At 34.4% G+C, this 22780-nt stretch overlaps 1 protein-coding gene and 1 pseudogene across 8 annotated transcripts in view; both read left to right on the top strand.

Moving 5' to 3' along the window:
* Positions 1 to 22780, top strand: part of LCOR (ligand dependent nuclear receptor corepressor) — a 142823-nt gene that overhangs the window by 96892 nt on the left and 23151 nt on the right. For 4 of the 8 annotated variants that reach the window (XM_025991308.2, XM_072739661.1, XM_072739660.1 and 1 more), the window contains 4 exons: positions 3268 to 3400; positions 8907 to 9194; positions 12307 to 12400; positions 14913 to 21398. In XM_025991308.2, the coding sequence (XP_025847093.1) occupies positions 8957 to 9194; positions 12307 to 12400; positions 14913 to 15882 (1302 nt within the window). In that variant the 5' untranslated portion in view covers positions 3268 to 3400; positions 8907 to 8956 and the 3' untranslated portion in view covers positions 15883 to 21398. Of the gene's footprint in view, positions 1 to 3267; positions 3401 to 8906; positions 9195 to 12306; positions 12401 to 14912; positions 21399 to 22780 lie in introns of those variants that run through there. The other 4 variants (XM_025991278.2, XM_025991296.2, XM_025991287.2 and 1 more) reach the window with 1 other exon arrangement.
* Positions 1320 to 1420, top strand: LOC112918334 (U6 spliceosomal RNA; annotated as a pseudogene).

Consider the following 22780-nt stretch of genomic DNA (forward strand, 5'->3'; position numbering starts at 1 on the left):
ATTTAGAAGAAAACATAGGAGTAAATCTTCATGAGCTTGGGTTAGCTACTAGTTTTTTAGATATAATACCAAAAGCACAAATGACCCCCCCCCCCAAAAAAAGAGATGAATTGAAATTCATTACAATTAAAAACTTTTATACTGCTAACAGAAGTAGCATCAATGAAGTGATAAGAAAGTTCACTGATGGGAGCAAATATTTGCAAATCTTAGATCTGATAATGGACTTGTATCCAGAATACATCAAGAATTCTTACAACTCATCATTAAAAAGGTAGATAGCCCAATTAAAAATTGGGCAAAGCATATGAATAGCCATTCTCCAAAGAATGTATTTAAATGACGAGTGAGATGTTCAACATCATTAGTCGTTGGGGAAATACAAATCTGAACCATGAGGCACCACTTCTTGTGTATTAGAATGGATATGATAAAAAAGATACAAGTGTTCATGAGTATGTGGAACCCTCATTGCTGTTGAGAATATAAAATGGTACACCTGCTTTGGAAGATGGTTTAGTACTTCCTCAGAATGGTAAACAATTAACACATGATCCAGAAATTCTGCTCCTAAGTATATATCCAAGAGAAATGAAAATATACATCCACACAAAAACTTGCACACGAAAATTAAAGGCAGCATTATTTGTATCATAGTAGCCAAAAAGTAGAAAACCAAATGGTTATCAACTGATGATTGGATAAAATGTGCTATATCCATATAATGGAGTATTATTTGGCACTAAAAAGGAAGGAAGTACTGATGCATGCTACAACGTGGTGAACCTTGAAAACTATTCCAGGAGGAAGTAGTCTCACACACACATACATGAATATTGCACAGTTCCATTTGTATGAACTATCCAGAATAAGCAAGTCAGTAGATACAAAAAGTAATAGAATGGTTGCCTAGGTTGGGGGCAAATGGGAGAATGGGGAGTGACTGGTAGTGGGTACAGTTTGCTTTTGGTGTACAGAAAGGTTTTAAAATGTATCATAGTGAGTGGTGAACCCCCCCCCCCAAAAAAAAAGAATTTTATACTTTAAGTGGGTGAATTGTATGGTATGTGTATTATATCTCAATAAAACTTTAAAAACAAAACAAATAGGTACAACTATAATTAATATGAGCCAGCTGAAAGTTTTCTGTATGTTTTAGAGTCCAGATTGATAACATTGGTTAGAATTGTTTAGTTCAAGAAAAAACAGGTAGCACCTTCCTGAGTGCTGTTTTAGTTGCTATGAGTTGATTTATGATTTAGATAAGGAAGTAGCCTGAATGCAACATGAAACAGGGTTGAAATATAGATATTCTTTGCTTGCTTCAGCAGCACATGTACTAAAATTGGAACAATACAGAAAAGATTAGCATGGCCCCTGCACAAGGATGACATAAATTTGTGAAGTCTTCCATATTTTTGTGATGAGCCCTGGGTGTTGTATATAAGTGTTGAATCACTAAATTCTACAGCTGAAACTAGTATTACGCTGGATATTGACCAGCAGGAATTTAAGTAAGAACTTGGAAAGAAAAAAAAGATACATGTATTTATAAACATACATGTAGAATCAAATGGGAAAAGCTGTATGCTTAACTCACTGAAACTACACTGTATACAATGCATTCTGCAACGAACATCATCTCTCACTAAGATATAAGTATTCCTAAACATGAAAAATAGATATTTTGCTCAAAGTCTGACTGAACTGACTGAATGTAGGAGTGAACAGTACAGTTCATGCCATTTAATAATGTCGAATTTTAAAAATCAACATGACATTAAAATGAAATGGCATTAAAAGTATAATACAGTTGAGGATTTTATTGGACTCTAGTTAATACTTATTCCTAATACCTTTTAAATGTTAAGTCTGTATCAGAATTACATTATTTTTTGATTCATTTAAAAAAGATAGTTAATAATTTCTGTAGGCCACAAGAGAGAATGTTGGCGAATACAACTATAATAAAGATTTTTGTAATGATTTATCACAATATTTTCTTTATGTGGCAGACTTATGTGTAATATGGAAATTTATGGGCTGATTGTTTTAGTTTGATTATGCAAGAGAGTTCTTCCTTTAAACTATTTATTTGTAATATGTAATTGATGCTAAATGTGTCTTTGCAAAATACTATTTTGGTTGTGCTGTCAACACAGTTTGGATGATGGAAATTATAAAAAGCTGGTTGCAAATATCATGGAGTATATTTGAAATCTTTAAGGAAATTGTGGACTATAACATTCCTTCAGTGTCTTTATTATTTCCTTTTCGTGGTTATCAAGTATGTCCCCATTTTCTTATTTAGAGTACTTTAAAGTTTCCCATAACATAAGGAAATGCACATGATGATACATTGCAGTGATTTGAAGTAAATTATATGCACTGGAACATAAAGAACATTTAAAACATGGACTTTGATTTTCTTTATACTTTTATTTTTTATTATCATAGTTTTCTGTTATTAGCTACCTGATTTGGAAGTAAGTGCAAAGCATTATTAACCTAGTCTGCTGCTCCTGCTGTCTGAGAACAGATTCTGGGAGTCTTTAGGATGAGTCTAGGCAACATTTTGAAACTTTATGATCAGGACTTAAATTTCTATATTGTAAACATTTTTAACTGTACTTAGAAATATTTACCTTTAGAATATGCGATACATGGTTTTAAAGTTCTTTTTTTCTAGAACCAGTTTTAACCTATTAATTTCACAACTCTAAACATTTGAAAGCTATAGTTTATGAAATAGTATTCTAGGGACAGCATTATGAATTCAGGTAACATTCTTTTTGAGTTTTCCCTTCTTATGGCCCTTTTAAAAAATGTTCATCTTGTGTCTGGAAAAAACATCTTGAGGTAGGAGTGCAAACATGATTCTCAAATAATATTTAGGGTTTATATCTTTTTGTCTAAGTTGAATTGCCTGTGAACTATTGCTATATAGTATAATAAGAACCAATATACTTGAATGCTCAGGAATATTTTTTCTTTTGTAGTGTTAGTTTAATTAGGATCTGTCTGCAAATTTTAAACATAATTCATAAGATAAATAAAAACCGCCCAAAGTATATTTTTACATTCACTTTGCTTTTATATTTTGTGGAGATAAAATTTTATTCTGATTTGAAGTTTTAAAATATTTTAATTGTATTAAACTTATTTGTCTTATTTGTTACTAATATTTGTCTTTGATTTTGCATCTGTACTATTGATAATGAATGGGGAAGGATTTTTGTGCAAATATTTCACCAAATATTTTTACAGGGACACTTAGTCGGTCTGGATGAACCAGCTTCGGGAGCTGGGCAAGAAGCTCTGCTTAAACAAGAGCAAGCAAAAATCATTCGATTCGAGAGACAAGCAGAAGAGTTCCTCAATGCAGTCTTTTATAGAAAAGGTTGGTTCTAGTGAAGAATGGCATTTAGCATCTGCTTGTCTTATACTGATTTCCTTAATTTTAATGTCATTTTTAAAAAGTTATTTTAAAATATTTTTCTTTATTGATAATATACTTTATATTCCTTTGGTCAAGTTAAATTTGGAATAGGGTAAGACAAACCTCTCCCTCCTTTTCATTCTGAAGGTATGGTGAAATGTAACTTTTATTAAATAGTTCCTGAAAGTATTATGAACATCTGAAAATTCTAAGGTATCAGCAGTATGGTATTTTCTCAGACAAATATTCTTACATAAGTAGTTGCGGTTTTAATTACAGATAACCATAAAACCAACTGTATAAAATTTTAGAAATTCTTCCCTGAAATTCATTTGGAAAATAGATGAAGGTTATATCTTAAAATTAGATTTGCAAGCATTTTTTTCTTTGTTTTTCAAGATTATTTTATATAATATTTCTTCACTAAAATTTCATTAAATTATTAAAATTGGAGAAAGAAATTCATTTATATAATAAAACTTACCCATATATTGGGTATTTAATAGCTCCACCGCTTATATTTTTCAATTTATCTTTCTCCTCGAAACTTGTGTAAACATGTTTTTCATTTCTTTTCTCTGCCATCAACCAAGACCTTCAGAAAGCTTCCCTCCAAGATTCATTCTAGTGAAGTCTTTACTTTTAAGAAATTCTTTCTGAATGGATTTGTATTCCATGGTTATGTCTTCCCTCTAGATCCAAGACAGAGGTTCTAAAAATGTTTCCTACAAATGCCTCATAATCCTGAATATTTCTTAATCTTCAGAAGACTCAGTGATTCTGCTTTCTTAAATATTTCTTTATATGTCTGGTTTACACCTCTCATTCTTTTAGGAATTCCCTCCTTCCCTCCAAAGTCTGAAGGGTGATTTTTGCCTGTACACTGGTTGAAAGTCTGATCAGTGCATTCTAATTGGTTGGTTACAGTTGGAGACCAGCTGATGTTCTGCTTAATGTGGTCAGTATTTTCAAAATGGAGTATGAAGTTAAGCACTATATAAAATTAAAGAGTGAAGATTATTGTTTTCAGTGGCACTTTTTTTCCTTCCATCAGATCCCGATGCAAAATTAAATCTTTTAGTACATCCTCACTTCTCTTTTAATACCCTCTAGCATCTCTGACCTAAAGCTCCCAACTAAGCTCCCATGTTCACTTCATCTTCTCCTGAAGGTACTCTGAATTCTAAAATTATGTTAGAATAATAATTGACTTTGTTAGTTTTATAAACATTTGATTGTTTTATTAAAATAATTCACATTTAAAGTATAAATGATCAGTTCTGTCAGTTTATTAAAAAAATAAAACATCTTTACAGCCCCTCTGCTATTCCTCTCCTTTAGGATGTGTACTGAGTCATGAGGTCTAATGCTGCCGCAAACCTCATGATCTAAAAAGAGAAACTCTTCTCCCTAATATACACGGAGAAATCACTTGTCATCTACTCTTTGCTTACAGGGAGTTAACAAAGTCAATCATAAGCATATTCCTAAAGAGAATTCTAGCCGCCTTCTCTGCTAATCCTGTCCCTTTGTCATGGAGGAACAACTTAAGTTCCTACCAGTTTTCTTAGTTAAACATTAAACTTTTTGGCACATGAGGGAATTTTAATCTTGAAATCAGTCTTAGGGTAGACTTCAAGAGATGAGAATCCTTTTTGAGTTTGTATATTTGTATACTAGCATATGTTCACAAAAAGAGCTATTGCTTTGGTATTGGAAGTTCTTTCCTCGTTTTATGTATTAATATTTGTTATTTTTAGATATATTAATCTTCATGAAAATGTCTTAGAGATTAGTGCTCTTCAGGTTATATCAGAAATGTCATGCAGAGATATGACAGGCAGTTTAGTCTGAAGGGGAAGTTTTTTTTTTCAAATAAATAGTTTAGAAATTGGATTTAGTTCTTTGTTTCTAAGTATTACAAATTATATATGTTTTGTTATAGAGAGAGGGTGGAGGGGGGCAGAGGGAGAGAGAGATTCTTAAGCAGGCTTCATGCCCGTAAATTAGTGAGATCAAGAGCTAAAATTAAGAGTCGGGCACTTAACTGACAGAGCCACCCAGGAGCCCTGCAAATTGTGTGTTTTAAATAATTGCATATGAAAAGGTTCTATAAACTAAGTAGGAACATAGTTGCAATAAAAGTAGGCTTTGTGGTATGGACTCTATAATGAATTTCAGCTTAGGAACAGTATACCTTCTACAACTGTGTCATTATTATACTTTTTAAGCTTGACTATTCACTTGTGTTAGAAGATTTGACCCTTTTCTGAAAGTTAGATTTGCATATTTATTTTATTTTATTAAGATTTTATTTTATTTGAAAGAGAATGCGTGAGAGTGGGGAGGGTGGGGAAGGGGGCACTCGGAGAGAGAAAAGGAGGAGAGAATCCCAAGCCGACTCAACGCTGAGCATGGAGCCTCACACAAGGCTCAATCCCATGACCCTGAGATCACAGCCTGAGCTGAAACCGAGTCAGATAATCAGATGATTGAGGCACCCAGGAGCCCCAGATTTGCATTTTTAAAACACCCAAGTGGCTGGTGATGTACCATTTACATGTTTTCCTGTAGTTTTAATTTTGATTGGATTTTTTGTTTTTATTTGACTCTATTGTGAATGTTCCCCAAGGCATGGTTTATAGAAGTTATGTTTTAAGTAAGTGAAAGAATGAAATGTGTTCAGGAAACCTTTCAAAAGATGCAGAAATTTAAAAGGCACAGATGTCATTAATATATGAATGAATATGAATTGTTTTATGATTATGTTCTTTATTCAAAAAAGAGGCAAGATAGACTGCAGGCATTTAAAGCTCAGAGGTAGCAATTTATAGTCTTTATCCTAAAATCTCTGGCTCTTCACAAATCCCTTTAATTATATTTAGGAATCTAATTAAACACAGATCTCATAAATTCATTTCACTTCCTGTTTGGAAACTTGTATCTTTATGTGTTGCTGTGGATAAGAAGATACACTGATACATTAAAACTTGAAATTATATAGTCTCTCATTTGGAGGATGGATCTTTCTTTTTTCTTTCTTTCTTTCTTTCTTTATTTTTTTTTAAAGAGCCAGTTGCTCCTTTTTTTTTATTTATTATTTATGATAGTCACAGAGAGAGAGAGAGAGGCAGAGACATAGGCAGAAGGAGAAGCAGGCTCCATGCACCGGCAGCCCGACGTGGGATTTGATCCTGGGTCTCCAGGATCACGCCCTGGGCCAAAGGCAGGCGTTAAACCGCTGCGCCACCCAGGGATCCCTGGAGGATGGATCTTAAGTGGAAAGTTAAATGAATATTAATAAGAATATTCAGTGGGTAGAGAGACTTAAAAAAAGCAGTGTGGCTGAAATGTTTATTAAAACATTTGAGGAACTTGTCAGTGATTGCAATAATTTCTGAACCTTACCTAATTAAACACCTTAATTCTTTTAACCATCTAGCATACTCTTTATAGAGAAGAAATGGGAGGTTAGAAATACTTTTTAGTAGAACAGAAATATAACAATCGATAGAGCAAAACTTATTAAACTTCAAAGAATTAAATATTCTGACTTTAGACTATCTTCTAGTATTGAATGTTGTCTTTCAGGGAAAAAAAATATTCTTAGGGGTCCCATGAGGTGTTGATGATGATGATGATGATGATGATGATGATGATGTGTGTGTGTTGTGGAGATTTTAGATTTTGTGTAATGACTCAGTTTTTCTCTAAATTTATAAATCAACCTAATTCCCTTCCAGCTCCAACTGTATTAAGGATAAAGTAATTTACCTTCTATAGTTAATCTTTAAAAAACCAAGGAAACTCAGGTTTCTGAGAACTGTCTTCTAAAACCTCTGAAGTATTGTGGGAAGTAAAGGTCACCGGTGAAACATTAAGATCAGGGGGAGAGTTTTTTTTTTTTTTTTTTTTAAAGATTTATTTATTCATTCATTCAGAGAGAGCGAAGAGAGAGGCAGAGACACAGGCGGAGAGAGAAGCAGGCTCCATGCAGGGAGCCCCATGTGGGACTCGATCCCCTGTCTCCAGGACCACACCCCAGGCTGCAGGGGGCGCTAAACCGCTGCGCCACCAGGGCTGCCCAGGGGGAGAGTTTTAATCAGGGATCTATACAGATTTGAAGAGGCCACTTATATTCTTTTTTTTTTTTTTTAAGATTTTATTTATCTATTCATTAGAGACACACAGAGAGGCAGAGACACAAGCAGAGGGAGAAGCAGGCTCCATGCAGGGAGCCCAATGTGGGACTCGATCCCAGGACTCCAGGATCACGCTCCAGGCTGAAGGCAGGCACTAGACCACTGAGCCACCCGGGTGTCCCGAGGCCACTTATTCTTTAGATACATTAAGCTCATTTGTCTAAAGAAAAACAACTATTTGAAGATGATTAATTGATTTAACTGACCCATTTATTAGTCAACTAATATGAATGAATACTTTATACCAAGCAAGATTAGGTGCTGAGTGTACAGAGGTAAACGAACATAATCTTTGCTCTTGAGAAACTTAGTCTCCCAGAGAGTATGGTAACAGTAGAGATGTGATGATATATTTATACCAAACATTTTCCCCATTTGACCTTCAAGATCCCTTCCAGTGCTGAAAGTTCTATGAGTTAATGAATTCATATGTTTTAAAATTAACAATGATTCAAAATTGATAAGTGTTCATTACTTCCCTAGCTGTTTAATGATTGGTAGAGTGTATTTAAAGAACTCATGGAAAATACATGGACTTAAGCTTTTGATTTTTGGCATTTAAACTCCTAGCCTAGGGGTTCTAAAATTGTGCCTTGTCCAGTTCCATCTAGAAACTTAATAGAAATGATAGTCCTTGAACTCACCCTAAAACTGCTGAATGAGTGACTCTGGGTTTGGGACACAGCAATCTGTTTTTACAAGCCCTCAAAGTAATTCTAATGAGCCTGAAAATGGGAGGCTATTGCCTCAGTCTATCATGGATCTTATATTAAATATCTTTTATAATTTTGATATGCTTTCAGCCTTTAACAGAAGGTAAATTAAGCACTCATGAACTAAGTAATCCATCCTTCAACAATTTAGGAAGAGATAAATGAGGAAAGGTCTAGGAGAAACCAGATATGATCTATAAGTGGTAAACAGAGGAGTAATTATTTCATAAAAGAAGGGTTTTATGTATTCTGTATCAGGTAAGTGATTCTTGCCCATAAGATATACTATTTGTTATCCCTTTATTTAATTCCATAATATTGAGGGGGGTGGTATTTATAAATGATTTCATGAAAAAAAATTTTTTTTAAACTTCAACTCAGGCTTAGAGATTAAAAATGTAATTCTGAGATGGAATACTACTTTTAGGATATTGCATTGTAAGGAAAAAAATAAAATGAAATTTTATGTTTGCTTGAAAGCTGTCTTTTTTTTTTTTTTTTTTTTTTTAGTACATTGTCCCAATTTAAAAGTAAATAAATCTTTGTTTACAGACAGTCCCCGGGTCTCCGACCCCAATATTCCCCTAGTGGCCCGTGAGATCATGCAGCGAATGATCCAACAATTTGCTGCTGAATATACCTCAAAAAATAGCTCTACTCAGGACCCCAGCCAGCCCAATAGCACAAAGAACCAAAGCCTGCCGAAAGCATCTCCAGTCACCACCTCTCCCACGGCTGCAACTACTCAGAACCCTGTGCTCAGCAAACTTCTCATGGCTGACCAAGACTCACCTCTGGACCTTACTGTCAGAAAGTCTCAGTCAGAACCTAGCGAACAAGGTATGGTTTGATGTTAAGGTCTCCTCTGTCCAATCAGAATAATTTGGAGAAAAAAAATTATTGGCAAATAGGGCACCAGTAACAATAATAGGATAAAGACTAATGTGATTCTTAAATTATTCCTGACTCTGCAGTGATAGAGAAGTACAGATGAAATGGCTACCTTATGTATCAATAGTTCATAGTCACCATTAGATTAATTTACCACCCAGGAAAGTTAGGTGGTTATAGTTGTTACTGATCTTTAAGTTACTTGATATTTATATAAGTATTTTATACTTTACAAAGCTTTGCTATATTCATTGTTTTTAAAACCCCTTTGAAAAAGTTTTCCCCCTATCCATCAGTGTTCCAGGATTAGCACCTGAGAAATAAAAATGTCTTATTAGATAGAAGTTATACTCTACAAATGAAATTATAAGTCAAGAAAGAATTTGTATTGTTTGTATCTTTAAAAAAGAAACTCCTAGGATTAGATATAATGAGGAAGACATTAGACCATTGGTGGTTCAGTATATTCAGTATTTTATTAATACACAAACACATCCACACATGTATGTGCTGTATTATAAACTAACCTTAGAATAGCTTCAAAAGGTAATTTTAATTTGTTGGTGAGGATCCTAATTAAGGGAAAATGTTAGGAGGTTGTTAGTTATGCTTAGCACATATTTCTTGAATTTATGAAGAGTTGACTCAGATTAAATATTTTTGTTGCTTTGTGATCTCATTTTACCTTTAATTTCACAAAGATGAAGTGAGCATTCAATCCTGCCATTGTTTGACCCAATACAGATTGTAAATTGGAGATGTTTATTCTACTGAGAGTTCCTTGTCATAGAGAGCTCATAAGAGGAGCAGAAAGCTGTGAGATGTGTAGATTTATTGGTGAGAAATACATGTTCATTTTGCAAAAAGTTAAATTCGTAAAAGAACCTCTTTCAAAGGACTTTCTTTTGCTTATTTTAACTAATTTAAGAGGGATTTACAGTTAGACTGGCTTTTAGTTTATTAAAAATGTAGTTTTGAATAGTAATTCTTGCTTTTTTCCTGTTTCTGGTAATGAATAGTCTCAATCTCAGAATTCTGAGAGGTTTCCTAATATATGCTCACATTGATCAGTGTACTTTTACTTTTGGTTACCCAAAACAAAATTGTGCTTTTCTGTGCTTTTTCTTTTTATTGAGGATTATCTCTACCAAAGATTGGTATCTTTCCTTAATCTCTTTGCTCTAAATACTGTATTAAAAACTTCAGGTTTGCAGTAGGAGAATGACAGCATAGAGGTTGTTTTTAAAGTATTAATAATGGAGATTAGCATATAAAGATACCGTGTAGTCTAATATGACTTCTAGTTGGTGCTGTGCTTAAGAAATATGTTGTACTGATGGTATGTTTTTGTTAAGAGAACTTTGAGCTAGATGATGGGATTATAGTGTATAGGCTTTAAGTGAAACAATTTTTAAAATGATATTTCCCAAATGAATTTTCAGGTATTTTCAGTGAATCACTGTATATTTAGTATATTTAAGTAGACTTAAAATATATTGCCTGTTTGATTAGACAGACTTGGAATCTTTAAATAATAGTGTCTCTGGTTGGAAATATTTTAAGCAGTGTATTTGCTTGTTAGATATCTAATTGGGTTAAGGTGTCTAATAGGACACTTGGTTCTATATGATTACAGTTATATTTTTAGAAATATTAGTGACTCAAGGACAGCACTTATTCTGCATGAGTGTGGGATTTTCATTTATAAACTCAATCACATATTTATTTCTAACAGCCTGAAACCAGGAGTGACAATGTCTTCAGAGAAAAGTCCACAAGTCCTATGTAGGTTCTGGATTGGGGATAACTAGATAGAAAAATCCTGTCTGTTGACCAACTGAAAACCAGAGGCATTGCATATCAGCTTGCTCTGTTAAGTTTGAACAGAATGACAGCTTTAAAAATTGTCCAGATGATCAGTTTGCATTTCTAGATATGTCTATGAGGGGAAAAAAGTCTTTGTGGGAAAAGAAGGTCTTCTAATTTTATGTTCTAATAGAACAAATTTGTTATTTGGTCCAGCTTCAGTAAAAAATAAATAAATTAATTAATTAATTAATTAATTAATTAATTAATTAATTTAAAAAATGGCTAAACGTCTAGGCTGTCTTCAGTATCAAGACTGTTTCATTCTTCTTTCTTTCCTTAAACATTGCTGACCAGTTTGTAATAGCTTATTAATTTTTAAAAATATTTATTTATTCATGAGAGACACAGAGAGAGAGAGGCAGAGACACAGGCAGAGGGAGGAGCAGGCTCCCTATGGGGAGCCTGATGCAGGACTCGATCCTGGGACTGCAGGATCACGCCCTGAGCTGAAGGCAGACACTCAACCGCTGAGCCATCCAGGAGTCCCTATAATAGCTTAATTGAAAAACCCTGCCTTTATAGATACCATGAAGGGAATTTTGAAACTTTGCAGATTTATTTCTAAAAGACTGAATCCAAATACACAGTTTTTTGCAGATGTGTCTGAGGAGTACTTAGGACATATGAAAATTATAAATAGCATCTGATTCATCTTACAGACTATCTTTTATATACATGTAATTTAACCATATAAACATATTTAAAAATGATTTGTTATATAAATTTCCTAAATCCAACTTTTGTGTACTTTGAATGTTTCAGGTAGACTTAGCTCTTGAGGAATTTGGTTTTAAATTTGTATGATGTGGCATTAAAAACTCACATGCTTTGATAAAGATAAATTTGGAAAATGGAGTCTGTAGTTCTATTGCAAAACTTCATACTGTGTAAACTGCAACTTCTAATATCTCACTATATCCTAACATCTTCAGTGATATGCCATACCTTTTCTTTTGCCCTATTAATAAAATACTTAACTCTTGGAGATAATAGCTATAACAAGCTTTGGTAAGTGTATATCACTTTAGGAAGGAAAATAATCCTGATTCTATTAACAAATTGACTTCATAACTCATATATGGCTGGTGAATCTGCTTGGTTGATTAGGCCTATATTGCTTTGTCATTTTTAGTCTATTCAGTTCACATTTGTTCCTAGTTTTTAATATTTTCAGGTGTTTGTGTCTCTACAGACGGTGTACTTGATCTCTCCACTAAGAAAAGTCCATGTGCTGGCAGCACTTCCCTGAGCCATTCTCCAGGTTGCTCCAGTACTCAAGGGAACGGGTAAGGGAAAATATTTGTAGCCTTCCACAGTTTTATAGGGGACAGTTCATCAAAGATTGGTGCAGTCTCCTTTATATGTTTTAAAAATTAAGTCTTCAGAGTAACTGTCTTATAAGTGGGCCTTTAGTAAATTACTTAGTCCACCACTCCAGTAAAAGCACAATCTGTGAACTCCAGAATTGACTAGTGTAGATAAGTTTTGCCAGTTTAGTACATACAGTGAATGAATGAAAATACGGCAAGAATGTCTTTGGACTTTTTGTTGTTGAGTGTTTGGGAGTGGGAAACCCAACCTAAATAATTCCAGAGTTCAGATGTAAAAGCAGTATTATGTGTGATGAAGTTGTTGAATGAAAGTTGGGCTCCAGTACTTAACTTGGTATTTCTAATGGAGTGTGCTGGTATGTGGGGGCTGTTCATTTTTTTCTTGTTTGTTTTTGGTTTTGTTTCATTTGTTGATTTGAACTGCAGTTTTAACTCTGTGTGGCAGTTCAGAAAATGTAATTGTATGTATTTTTTGTTTTTTAAGTGGTTAAGACTGTAGATGTTGGGATAACCATCTTATGCTACCAAGACATTATTACATGTTCAGCTTTGATAACTCTTAGCAGATTAAAATGAATTTTCTGACCACCTAATTTTATAGTGTTAAGAATTGTCTTAATTCTCCCTCTACATGTACATAGAAACAATTTAGAAAAGTCAGGTATCAATAAAGACATTTAAATACCGTATTTGGGAAGAATTTCCATAAAATTGTGTTGTAACCAAAAATCAGCTTCATATATGAAAAGTAACTTTGGCAAGTTAAATTAGTTAATATGTAGGTTTATTTAACTTTTAGAATACCAACAGAAGGAAGTTGTTTAGATGTTAAAGGAATAAGTACACACTAAATGGACTAACCTTTTTCAACTTTTAGTTTCCTTCAGATTGAAAGATTCCTTTACTGACTTCTAAAATGCTGCCTTTATTTTCTCTAAAATTCCATCATTTTCCTTTTTCTCTCCTTTATTCAGTCTAAAAGTAACATTGATTTAATGCAGTTTGCATAATTTACTAATCTTTTTCCTTAAGCCCCTTTTCACTATAGTTTATATTAGATACAAGTTACTGTGGTCCCAAGTCATTGGGTCCCATTTATATATCAGAAAACTTGAATTGTGTAATTTAAGGACACATGTAGGAGAAGCCTAAGTGTGGTTTGCATAAATGAGTCCCTTGCTTACAATTTCCTTTAAACTTGGCCACCAAGTCCATGTATGATATGGTTGAAGTTGCTGTGTTTATCCCTCTGAATGGAAAGAAAGTGTTTTTTATGTGGTATCATTTTCTGGACGACAAAAGCACCGACAAGCCTGCCCATCTTTTAGTTGAATATTATTCGTTATATTTATTATGTTTTTTACTGATAACAGCACAGAGTAGACTTTTGGAGAACATAGTTGGTTTATCATTATTTCTTCAGAGTTTCATTTTGTGCCTACTAAATGTAATTATTCCCCTGGCATGCTTTCCCAGTTGCCAGTTTTATCTTTGATAATCTTTATTGTGAAAATGGAAACCTTACGAATTAGCTTTGTGTTAGTAGTTGACTTTTTAAACATTATTTGAAAGCTATCCACTTAAAATTTCAAAATTGACGTTTGATACTTTAAGAAGAGACACTTCTAACTAAAGAACTACTACAAATTGTTTATATACCTTTGACAGTATTTTGAGTAGAATTTAAGAAACAAAGTTTGGGGAAAATAAAGGGCAGTTTCTTTAAAGATTGAATTATTTCAAATGGAAAATTAGTGGTACTCATGTGTCTGCAGCTAATAGTTTTTAAAATGAAGAAGTGGTAAGTTATAATGCAATGGGTGTTTTGGTTTGGGTTCCCACCCTTGGGGCTGGTAGCCATCTTTTTTTCCCAAGCAAAATAAGAAATGTTATTTGAACTTGTTTGGTTTTTGATAATGAACATCAGCTTGTTTGTGGGATAAATGAGCAATTATCTATGGGTTCCACCACTGTAAATGGTTCCAGTTTTATAGCTGGTTGTCATGAATGTTGAATATGTTGCATTAAAATAAATAATTTGGCTTACTCTTTTATTACTGTACTTGTTTAGTGGTAACGTCACATTGGTAACACAATTCTGTGTAGATCTATGGAGACTTGATGATTACTTTGTAATTAATAATTTAAGGTGCTATTTTCAGACAGTTGCGCGAAACTTTTTCTCCGAAAATTTGTGAACCCAACCAGAGACCAGCTGACAGGTTTAATTTTTCTTTGCCCAAAAAGCTACTGTTTTTTTTTTCTTTTTTCCTTTTTCTTTTTTTGTGAACAAGTTTTAAAACTAACTGCCGAGACCATTTTTTTTTTTTAATTTTAGAGAAAAATAAATAAATAACACAAAGTGATGTTACCCAAGCAAGGCCTTCTAATAAAGGAGTGGTCCCCTCACCCATCCCTCCCTACCTGTGCAAGTCCTGCTCACATCAGTTTCCTTCCATCCAATTAGGCGACCTGGGAGACCCAGCCAGTACCGCCCAGACGGACTTCGGAGTGGTGATGGGGTACCTCCAAGAAGCTTACAGGATGGAACCAGGGAAGGTTTTGGACACTCCACATCACTCAAAGTTCCATTGGCTCGATCCCTGCAGATTAGTGAAGAGCTACTGAGCAGAAACCAATTGTCCACAGCTGCCAGCCTTGGGCCATCTGGATTACAGAATCATGGACAACACTTAATATTATCCAGGGAAGCCTCTTGGGCAAAACCACATTATGAGTTCAACCTCAGCCGTATGAAGTTCAGGGGAAATGGTGCACTCAGCAACATCAGTGACCTTCCTTTTCTTGCAGAAAACTCTGCCTTTCCAAAAATGGCACTTCAAGCAAAACAAGATGGAAAAAAGGATGGGAGCCATGCATCTCCTGTAGATTTAAAGATACCACAAGTTCGAGGAATGGATCTTTCTTGGGAGTCTCGCACTGGTGATCAGTACAGCTATAGCTCTTTGGTAATGGGTTCACAAACGGAGAGCGCGCTTAGTAAAAAGTTAAGGGCTATTCTTCCAAAACAAAATAGAAAAAGCATGTTAGATGCTGGACCCGATTCTTGGGGCTCAGATGCTGAGCAGTCTACCTCTGGACAGCCATATCCCACATCGGATCAAGAAGGAGACCCTGGCTCCAAGCAGCCTCGGAAGAAAAGAGGGCGTTACAGACAGTACAACAGTGAGATACTGGAGGAAGCAATCTCAGTGGTTATGAGTGGAAAAATGAGTGTTTCCAAAGCTCAGAGTATTTATGGGATTCCCCACAGTACACTGGAGTACAAAGTAAAGGAGAGGCTGGGCACTTTGAAAAACCCTCCAAAGAAAAAGATGAAATTAATGAGGTCGGAGGGGCCAGATGTTTCTGTAAAGATTGAATTAGATCCCCAGGGAGAGGCAGCACAAAGTGCAAATGAATCAAAAAATGAGTAGGAATACTGTAGAGTGCCAATTACTGTACAAACTGGGTGAGCACTACTGCATTGTTCAGCTATCATTGCTTGCACCTGACTTCATTTACTGTGACACTTGTTTCTTTGCAGATTTTGCATTGACTTGTGTGTACAGAGGTGAAAGGTGCATTCTGAATGTTGCATATTTTAAAATTTTCATGTGCAGTATGGCTCGGGATATTGTTTGGCCTTTTTGCATGTTTCTCTACAAAAGAGAATTGAGTTACCTCACAGAGAACAGATACATGGAAGTGGACTCCTTGCCTGTAGAGCCTGCATGCTTTTCTTTTTTTCTTTCTTTCTTTCTTTCTTTCTTTCTTTCTTTCTTTCTTTCTTTTCTTTTCTTTTCTTTTCTTTTCTTTTCTTTTCTTTTCTTTTCTTTTCTTTTCTTTTCTCTTTTCTTTTCTTTTCTTTTCTTTTCTTTTCTTTTCTTTTCTTTCTTTTTTTTTCCTCTTAAGTTCTATTTGCCTTTATTTAAAAAAAAAAAAGATAAAAAAGCCCCCTTTTAGAAACCACCTCTGTCAAACTGGGAGCTTTATCATTACAAATTAGAAAGCCATCTTATAAAATCATTCATGTTTCTCTTCTGCATTTCAACTAATTGAAAGATTAAAGAAAAATATCCTAAGAACAATGAACCTTCGAATTTTAGAAATTTGGTTATTCAATGTAATTATTTAGGTCAATTTACATTTTATGATTTTGTTCTCACTATTAAATTTACTTAACAAATCAGCAATCTGTTTAGTGCTCACCCAGAGGGAAAGGAGGTGGAAAATGTGCACACACTACCTTCAGAAATGCTTCGGTTAATTCCTTTGTAACACTACCTTTGCTGTAATTTTCTTTGGGATTTTCTAAGGGTAGAATTTGGTCTCACCAACAAGTGAGGATATAGCCTTATCTCATGGAGGACGAGCTCCGTTCTTACTCAGGAGCAGTCAGGGTACATTACATAAAACAATAGAGGATGCCTCATTTTAACAGTTTCTTTGTATTCTTAAAACCTTTTACAGATTGATCATGTGCTAACTAACAACTGGATGTCATTGCAGCAACTAGTTTAATATATTCAAAATCTGTTTATTGGGGAAAGGGAGAAGTGAGGAAAGTGTGTTTAAGTAATTACAATACTGCAAAAGTGGTATCTAGATTTTACAGCCTCAGTAGTCTGCCCAAATATCCACATGAATGAAGGATCCATGTTTGTGGTGAGAAAAAAAAAAAAAAAAAACCCAAGGCAACCTAATATGATTTAGGTTGCATTTGACATCTAATGATAATCCAATCAGCAATCAAGCTCAGAATTTCTTTTTTAACTAATCCAGGTACTAGTACAAGGGGAGAGGGGTTGTATTTTAGTTTTTATTTAATTTGTTGCTTTCAATTCTTCTTCTTCTCCTTCTCCTTCTCCTTCTCCTTCTCCGGCATCCTGCATTCTATCCCCTTTTTAACTTTTCCTGATATTTCGCTGATTTTCATGGTTGTTTAGCACACAATTCAGGACTTTTCAGATCATGTTTATATAAGCACTCCTTGAAGAGCATCTAAGCTTTTTTTTGAGATGGGCTTTTCAAATTATAGTAGTGAAATTCATAGTATTTATTTCCTACAATTTTTTTGCAAGAATAACTGATAAATAAAGCCCATAAAATTTAATTTTGACTTTTGACCAAATTAAAGTTACTCTCGGTGTAAAAACAAAATCCATGCCACACACACCCATCTAATCTAATCTGCTGAGAAAGGTGGTCAGGCCCTTCTAAATGCTTAACCAAAAATAAGCAAAAAGTCATTGGAATTTTTGTATAAAATAAAGTAAAACTTGGAGCATTAAATTGAGGCCAATGATTTCAGATGGATACTAAGAGTTGAAGAGAAGTAGGTCCAGATATTCCCAAAGCATAAATTTTTGCCTGGCAACTTTGGAGCAGTTAATTAGGTTAAGGATAGTTTTTCCTCAGCAACCTATTTCTTCAAAGGTTAGGCACACCATTGCTGTTATTAAAATACATGCACTGCTCATTCTTGACATAGCCTGGGCTTGGGTTTCTCTTTTGGTTTGGTTATTTTGTGTAGCAGTTTAATCTGTGGATGACTGAGCCTGTTTCCTCTTAGCTTTCTGGTCTTCTCAACAGAAAAAGCAGCTTGGGTTCAGAGCAGTATGTGACTCTGCAATATTTTCTAGCCTAGCTAGAAGTTGCAATAAAAATATTTTATGAAATATATGGTTTTCATCTGCAGTTGAAGGAAGTTGTAGAAAGTTTGCTGAAAGCAAAGGGCTAAGCTTGTGAAGGAATGCCTCCTTTGTTCCACACTCAGTAATTTGTTACACACAATTAATTGCAGCCATGGTACCTTTTTGCCTGATGTTTGGGGGTATTCGGTAGCCCGAATTCCTGCAAAAGGGTCCTTTGAGCAATTAATTTGTGCTTGCTTTTATCCCCTCTCAGAAAGGCATCATTAAAGGCCCATTTAAAAATCTGGCCCTAAAAGTTCAACTTTTGTAGTTTTACTGTTCAGAGAGGTTTAATCCTGTGTGGTAGTCTATAAAGTGATGTATGAGTTGAGTTATGTAAATTTTGTCATTGTAGTGTACATGGAGTGATCATTTTACTAACATAAATATTTTCTATGTGTGTTTCAGTGGATGACAATCGAGCAGCAGAAGAATGGTGTGCCTACCCTTTAATGCTGCAGTTTAAATAAGAGAACTTGTATTGTGTCATTTCAGATTGTAGGCTGAGACTTGTAAATAGTGAAAATTTGAGTACTTCTATTATTTGTTTTGGTTAGAAAGTGAATTTAAAAACAAACCAAACTCTAAACTTTCTCAGATTAAAAGTCCTGAGACCTGAAGATTGTAATATTCATGTCTGTGAAGCTTTTAAACATTACACGTGAGATCAGTCATGACTTGATATTCAGGTAAATTTTCTTTTCCAAGAAGCTTTTGAATAAGCATATTTCCTCCAAAGGTCGGTCGGTCTCTCTCTCTCTCTCTCTCTCTCTCTCTCTCTCTCTTTTTTTCCTTTTTGAGTGTAGATTATTTTAAAGCACTAATTGCATTACATTGGTAACTGCAATATAAAATAGCCATTATTGTTTTGTGAAGCATGGTTGAAATTAGATAGTGGTCCCTTTTAAATTTCATGAGCCTCTCAGAAAAAAATAAAAATCTTAAAAAAAAATACAGAAAGCTGCTGAATATTTCAAAAGATATATATTTTACCTTATTGTAGGTTTTGTAAAGTTAGTTGGTAATATTCAGGTGCACTTTTAATGTTAAATTTTGTGTTCAGATTTCCATTATACCATGTATTTCTCGGAGGTGGCTCATCACATGGCTGGCTGTCAGTCTTGGTGCCGCAGTGATCTTTTAATATTTGATTTCTCTCTTGATTTGCCACTGTTCTGTATTGGCACTTTCAGTGTAGATATTCTAGTTTGGGGACGTCCTCATCAATGTGTAATAGAGATTGGTCTATTCGCATGCTTAATTTCTGCTGATCAGAGTTTTGCATGGCCCAAACAACAGTTGACCATTTTTATGGTATGGGAAAGTATAGTTCACAGTGGTCTTTGTCACAAAAGCCTTTTCTCCTATCATTTTCCAGTAGGCAGATGATGACATTACTCAAACTAATGTTAGGAGATAATGTATTGAAAATTCAATTCTTGAGTTTTTTATGAGAGAACATTGGTATTGTAGAGTAGATATACTATGGCACTATAAAATCAAAAATACTAAATAATCCTGTGGAAGGATATCTAGTTGGTATTTTTATCATTAGCTTTCTCATGTCTCAGATAGTAGAGTCATGAAGCTTGACAGAAATGTAATATATTACTTTGTTCAGTAGGCTTTCAAGTGACTCTTGAACTATGTTTGTGATGAGCTATACACTTTTTTCTGCTCCCCAAATACCATGAAGGACAAGGTCTCTCTTTCAAGAAACATAATTTATATTTGTGTATAATACTTTTTAATATTAAGTTTGTTGTTACTCTGAAGTTTAGGTGTTGCTTGATAAACCTTTGCTGCAGCAGATCATGAATATGAGTAAGGCTTTGTGTGATGATAATAGGGGTCCTTATGTGAAGTAAATTACTGTTCAGTTCTGGTGAGCAAGCTCAACAAGTGTGAAGTGTGTATTAGCTTTACTTGGTACACTTTTACTTTACAATATTGAAGTGCTTTTAGAACTCTGGTTATCTTATATAAACCATTACCTCAACCAATTGGCATTTTCATTCCCCAACATTTTACCTGAGCTATAATATGAGCTATATGGGATCAGATAATAAAACAATAAGGCACAATGAGATGTTTAGTTCCCAATTTTCTGGAGAGAACTCTAAATTAGACTAAAAATGACTACCTGCAAAGGCCCATATCTTAACTATCTTCTGTCATTAGGCAGTACTTAGCAACCTTTGAGCTGCTAGTGAGCTATGTGTTCTCCCCCTGCTCAAATAAGCACATGGTGCAAGGCCTGGTTCGCCTTTGTGATTCTCTTACATTTCATTGACCCATATTAGTAAAGCTTGGATTCAGTTGGTTATTTTTATAAAAAAATTAATGATTCTGTCCAATGTCAGAACCTGAAATTATTTTGAAGGGTTTTAGCAGATAAATGGTCAGTGTCATTTTCTTTAACAGCTGTTGTCCCCATAGATTTAATTTTGAGACAGACCACGTATTTTTGCTTTTGTAATAATTCTTTCTTTAAATGCTAGTTATATGAGCCACCCTTTTTCTATATATTCAGGTTGCTGTCATTGGTGATAGAATATGGCAATAGACTGAATTGCTCCACTTAATCTTTTATGGAAAACATTGAAAGTTATAGGTTGAATTTTGACCTTCATTGAAGATATCAAAGATTGTTTTCCTTGTTACCTTTACCTTTCTGTTGTAATTAGGTCTTTATTACTGTGGTCAGGCCAGTGCTATTAGAAACTTAATGGCTTTAGCCAAATGGCCCATTTAGGAGACTATTAAGCTATATAGGGGCTTAAAAAAAGTGATGGCTTTCAAACTCTACTGAAAAGGAAAGAAGTATAATTCTGGTACAAGGAATGCAGACCTCCAAAGTCTTCTTAGTTTTCTTTCTGTCCTTGAGACTTACAGGATTTGTGACATGGTGACTGAAGGGAAAATAGAGGAAATTCTCTGCCCATCCTCTGTCTCTCGTTCCCAGATAAACTCACAGTTGCCTTTTGAAAAAGCAGACATTAGCCCTGTAGCTGTGTGCCCTAAATGTTATGAAGGAGATTGGGGGAGGGGGCAAGGAGTAGGATGGGAAAGTATGTAGACTTGAGAAGAAGCTAAAGATTCTCTTCTACAGTACTAACAATGAGTCGCAGGATAGATAATGTAAAGTTGGGCCACCTTCATTTCATGATAGAGAAATCTTTTAGATGATTTGAAAATGAGAATCAAGACTAATTAATGTTGATTTGACAATAAAACATGAGTTAATTCTGCAACTATTTGGGGGGTAATTTTAAGGTTTCCAGTTCATTTAGAGCTGTGTCGATAAGCGCTGAAAAACAAGCACTTTTAGTTAATCATCGATTTATTGGATGTAGCAAATATTATAATCATAATATTTAATCTTTATAGTTTGAATATGGAAATGAACTCTTTACCCCATCTTGAACTGTCTTTGAACAGACTCAAGGTGATCTTTTCAACACTGGAAATGACCCTACACACATACCAAAAAAATCTAAAGCAGTAAGACGTATTTGAAGATCCATACCTCTTAGACTTTTTAGATTTGTCTTGGGAAAGAATTTATGAACCTATAACCAGTATTAGTGCAGTCTTGGGTTCCTTGTTCTGCATAATTGCACCCTTTCTCAGGTATGTCCTGAAAACATAAATTTTAAAATAATCTCTTTAGAGATTAGATTCTCAGTGGATAGTGTGTAAGGGGACTGGGGGAGGGGGGTGGGGGGTTGGCCACAGGACACTGACACAGTAGAGCAGGGATTTTTAACATTCAATAGCCAAATAGAATTTCAATCTAGAATATTTTTACCCCCTCAGAGTAAGTGAAACATCTATTATTTGGTAAATACCCGGTGCTACACTCCTAAAAGTCTTTTCTTTCATCCAGGTTAACTTTTTTTTCCTGCTTGGTAGAAGGGTATATAGTAAACTTTACTGTCACTAGGAAAGCACTTGTCCGAAATGTTTGAAGTACTAGAAAAGGGATAATTCAGCACTTTTTCTGTTACAACACTAAAGTCTTAATTTATCTTCAGAGTCTTAGGTACTGTAAGTTTTAGCTTGATTATTTAAAAATATAAAGCATAACTACATAATACGGGGTCAGATCACATTTATATAAATACTTCTTATTAAAAAAAAAAAGACAACAACATTCTGTACCTTTCAAGCAATTCCAAATGATTGCCTCACATTTCTGGTTTCATTAAGCATTTCAGGCTTAAGAATTTGGAATTTGAGAGGAGGTGAGGGGAAGATTCCCCAAAATGAAAAATTGTGTCAGACCATTTTAGAAAAATCACTAGGAAAATGGGTAGGGATTCTCTCTCCCTTTAAGTCTTCAGGGAATGAGCAGTATTTAGAATCTTTGGCTGAAATTCAAGCCTTTTTACTGTGTAAATTTTTAATATTAATTCACTGACATGCTTTTTACATCAGAGGACTGAAAATGGATCTTAATGTTTTTAAGTTGTGGAAGGGTATATTTCTAAAATGAGGGGGGGATAATTAACTAGGTTAGTATACCAGCATTAGTAAGTTTAAGGAATTTTAGTATGTAATAGCAAAGTGTTTGATTAAAAGTCTAATCCTATATTGCTAGTCGAAATTAGTTACATTCTGATCTAGGAAAGATAAT

The sequence above is a fragment of the Vulpes vulpes genome, chromosome 15, assembly GCF_048418805.1.
Source record: "Vulpes vulpes isolate BD-2025 chromosome 15, VulVul3, whole genome shotgun sequence".
Taxonomy (NCBI): domain Eukaryota; kingdom Metazoa; phylum Chordata; class Mammalia; order Carnivora; family Canidae; genus Vulpes; species Vulpes vulpes.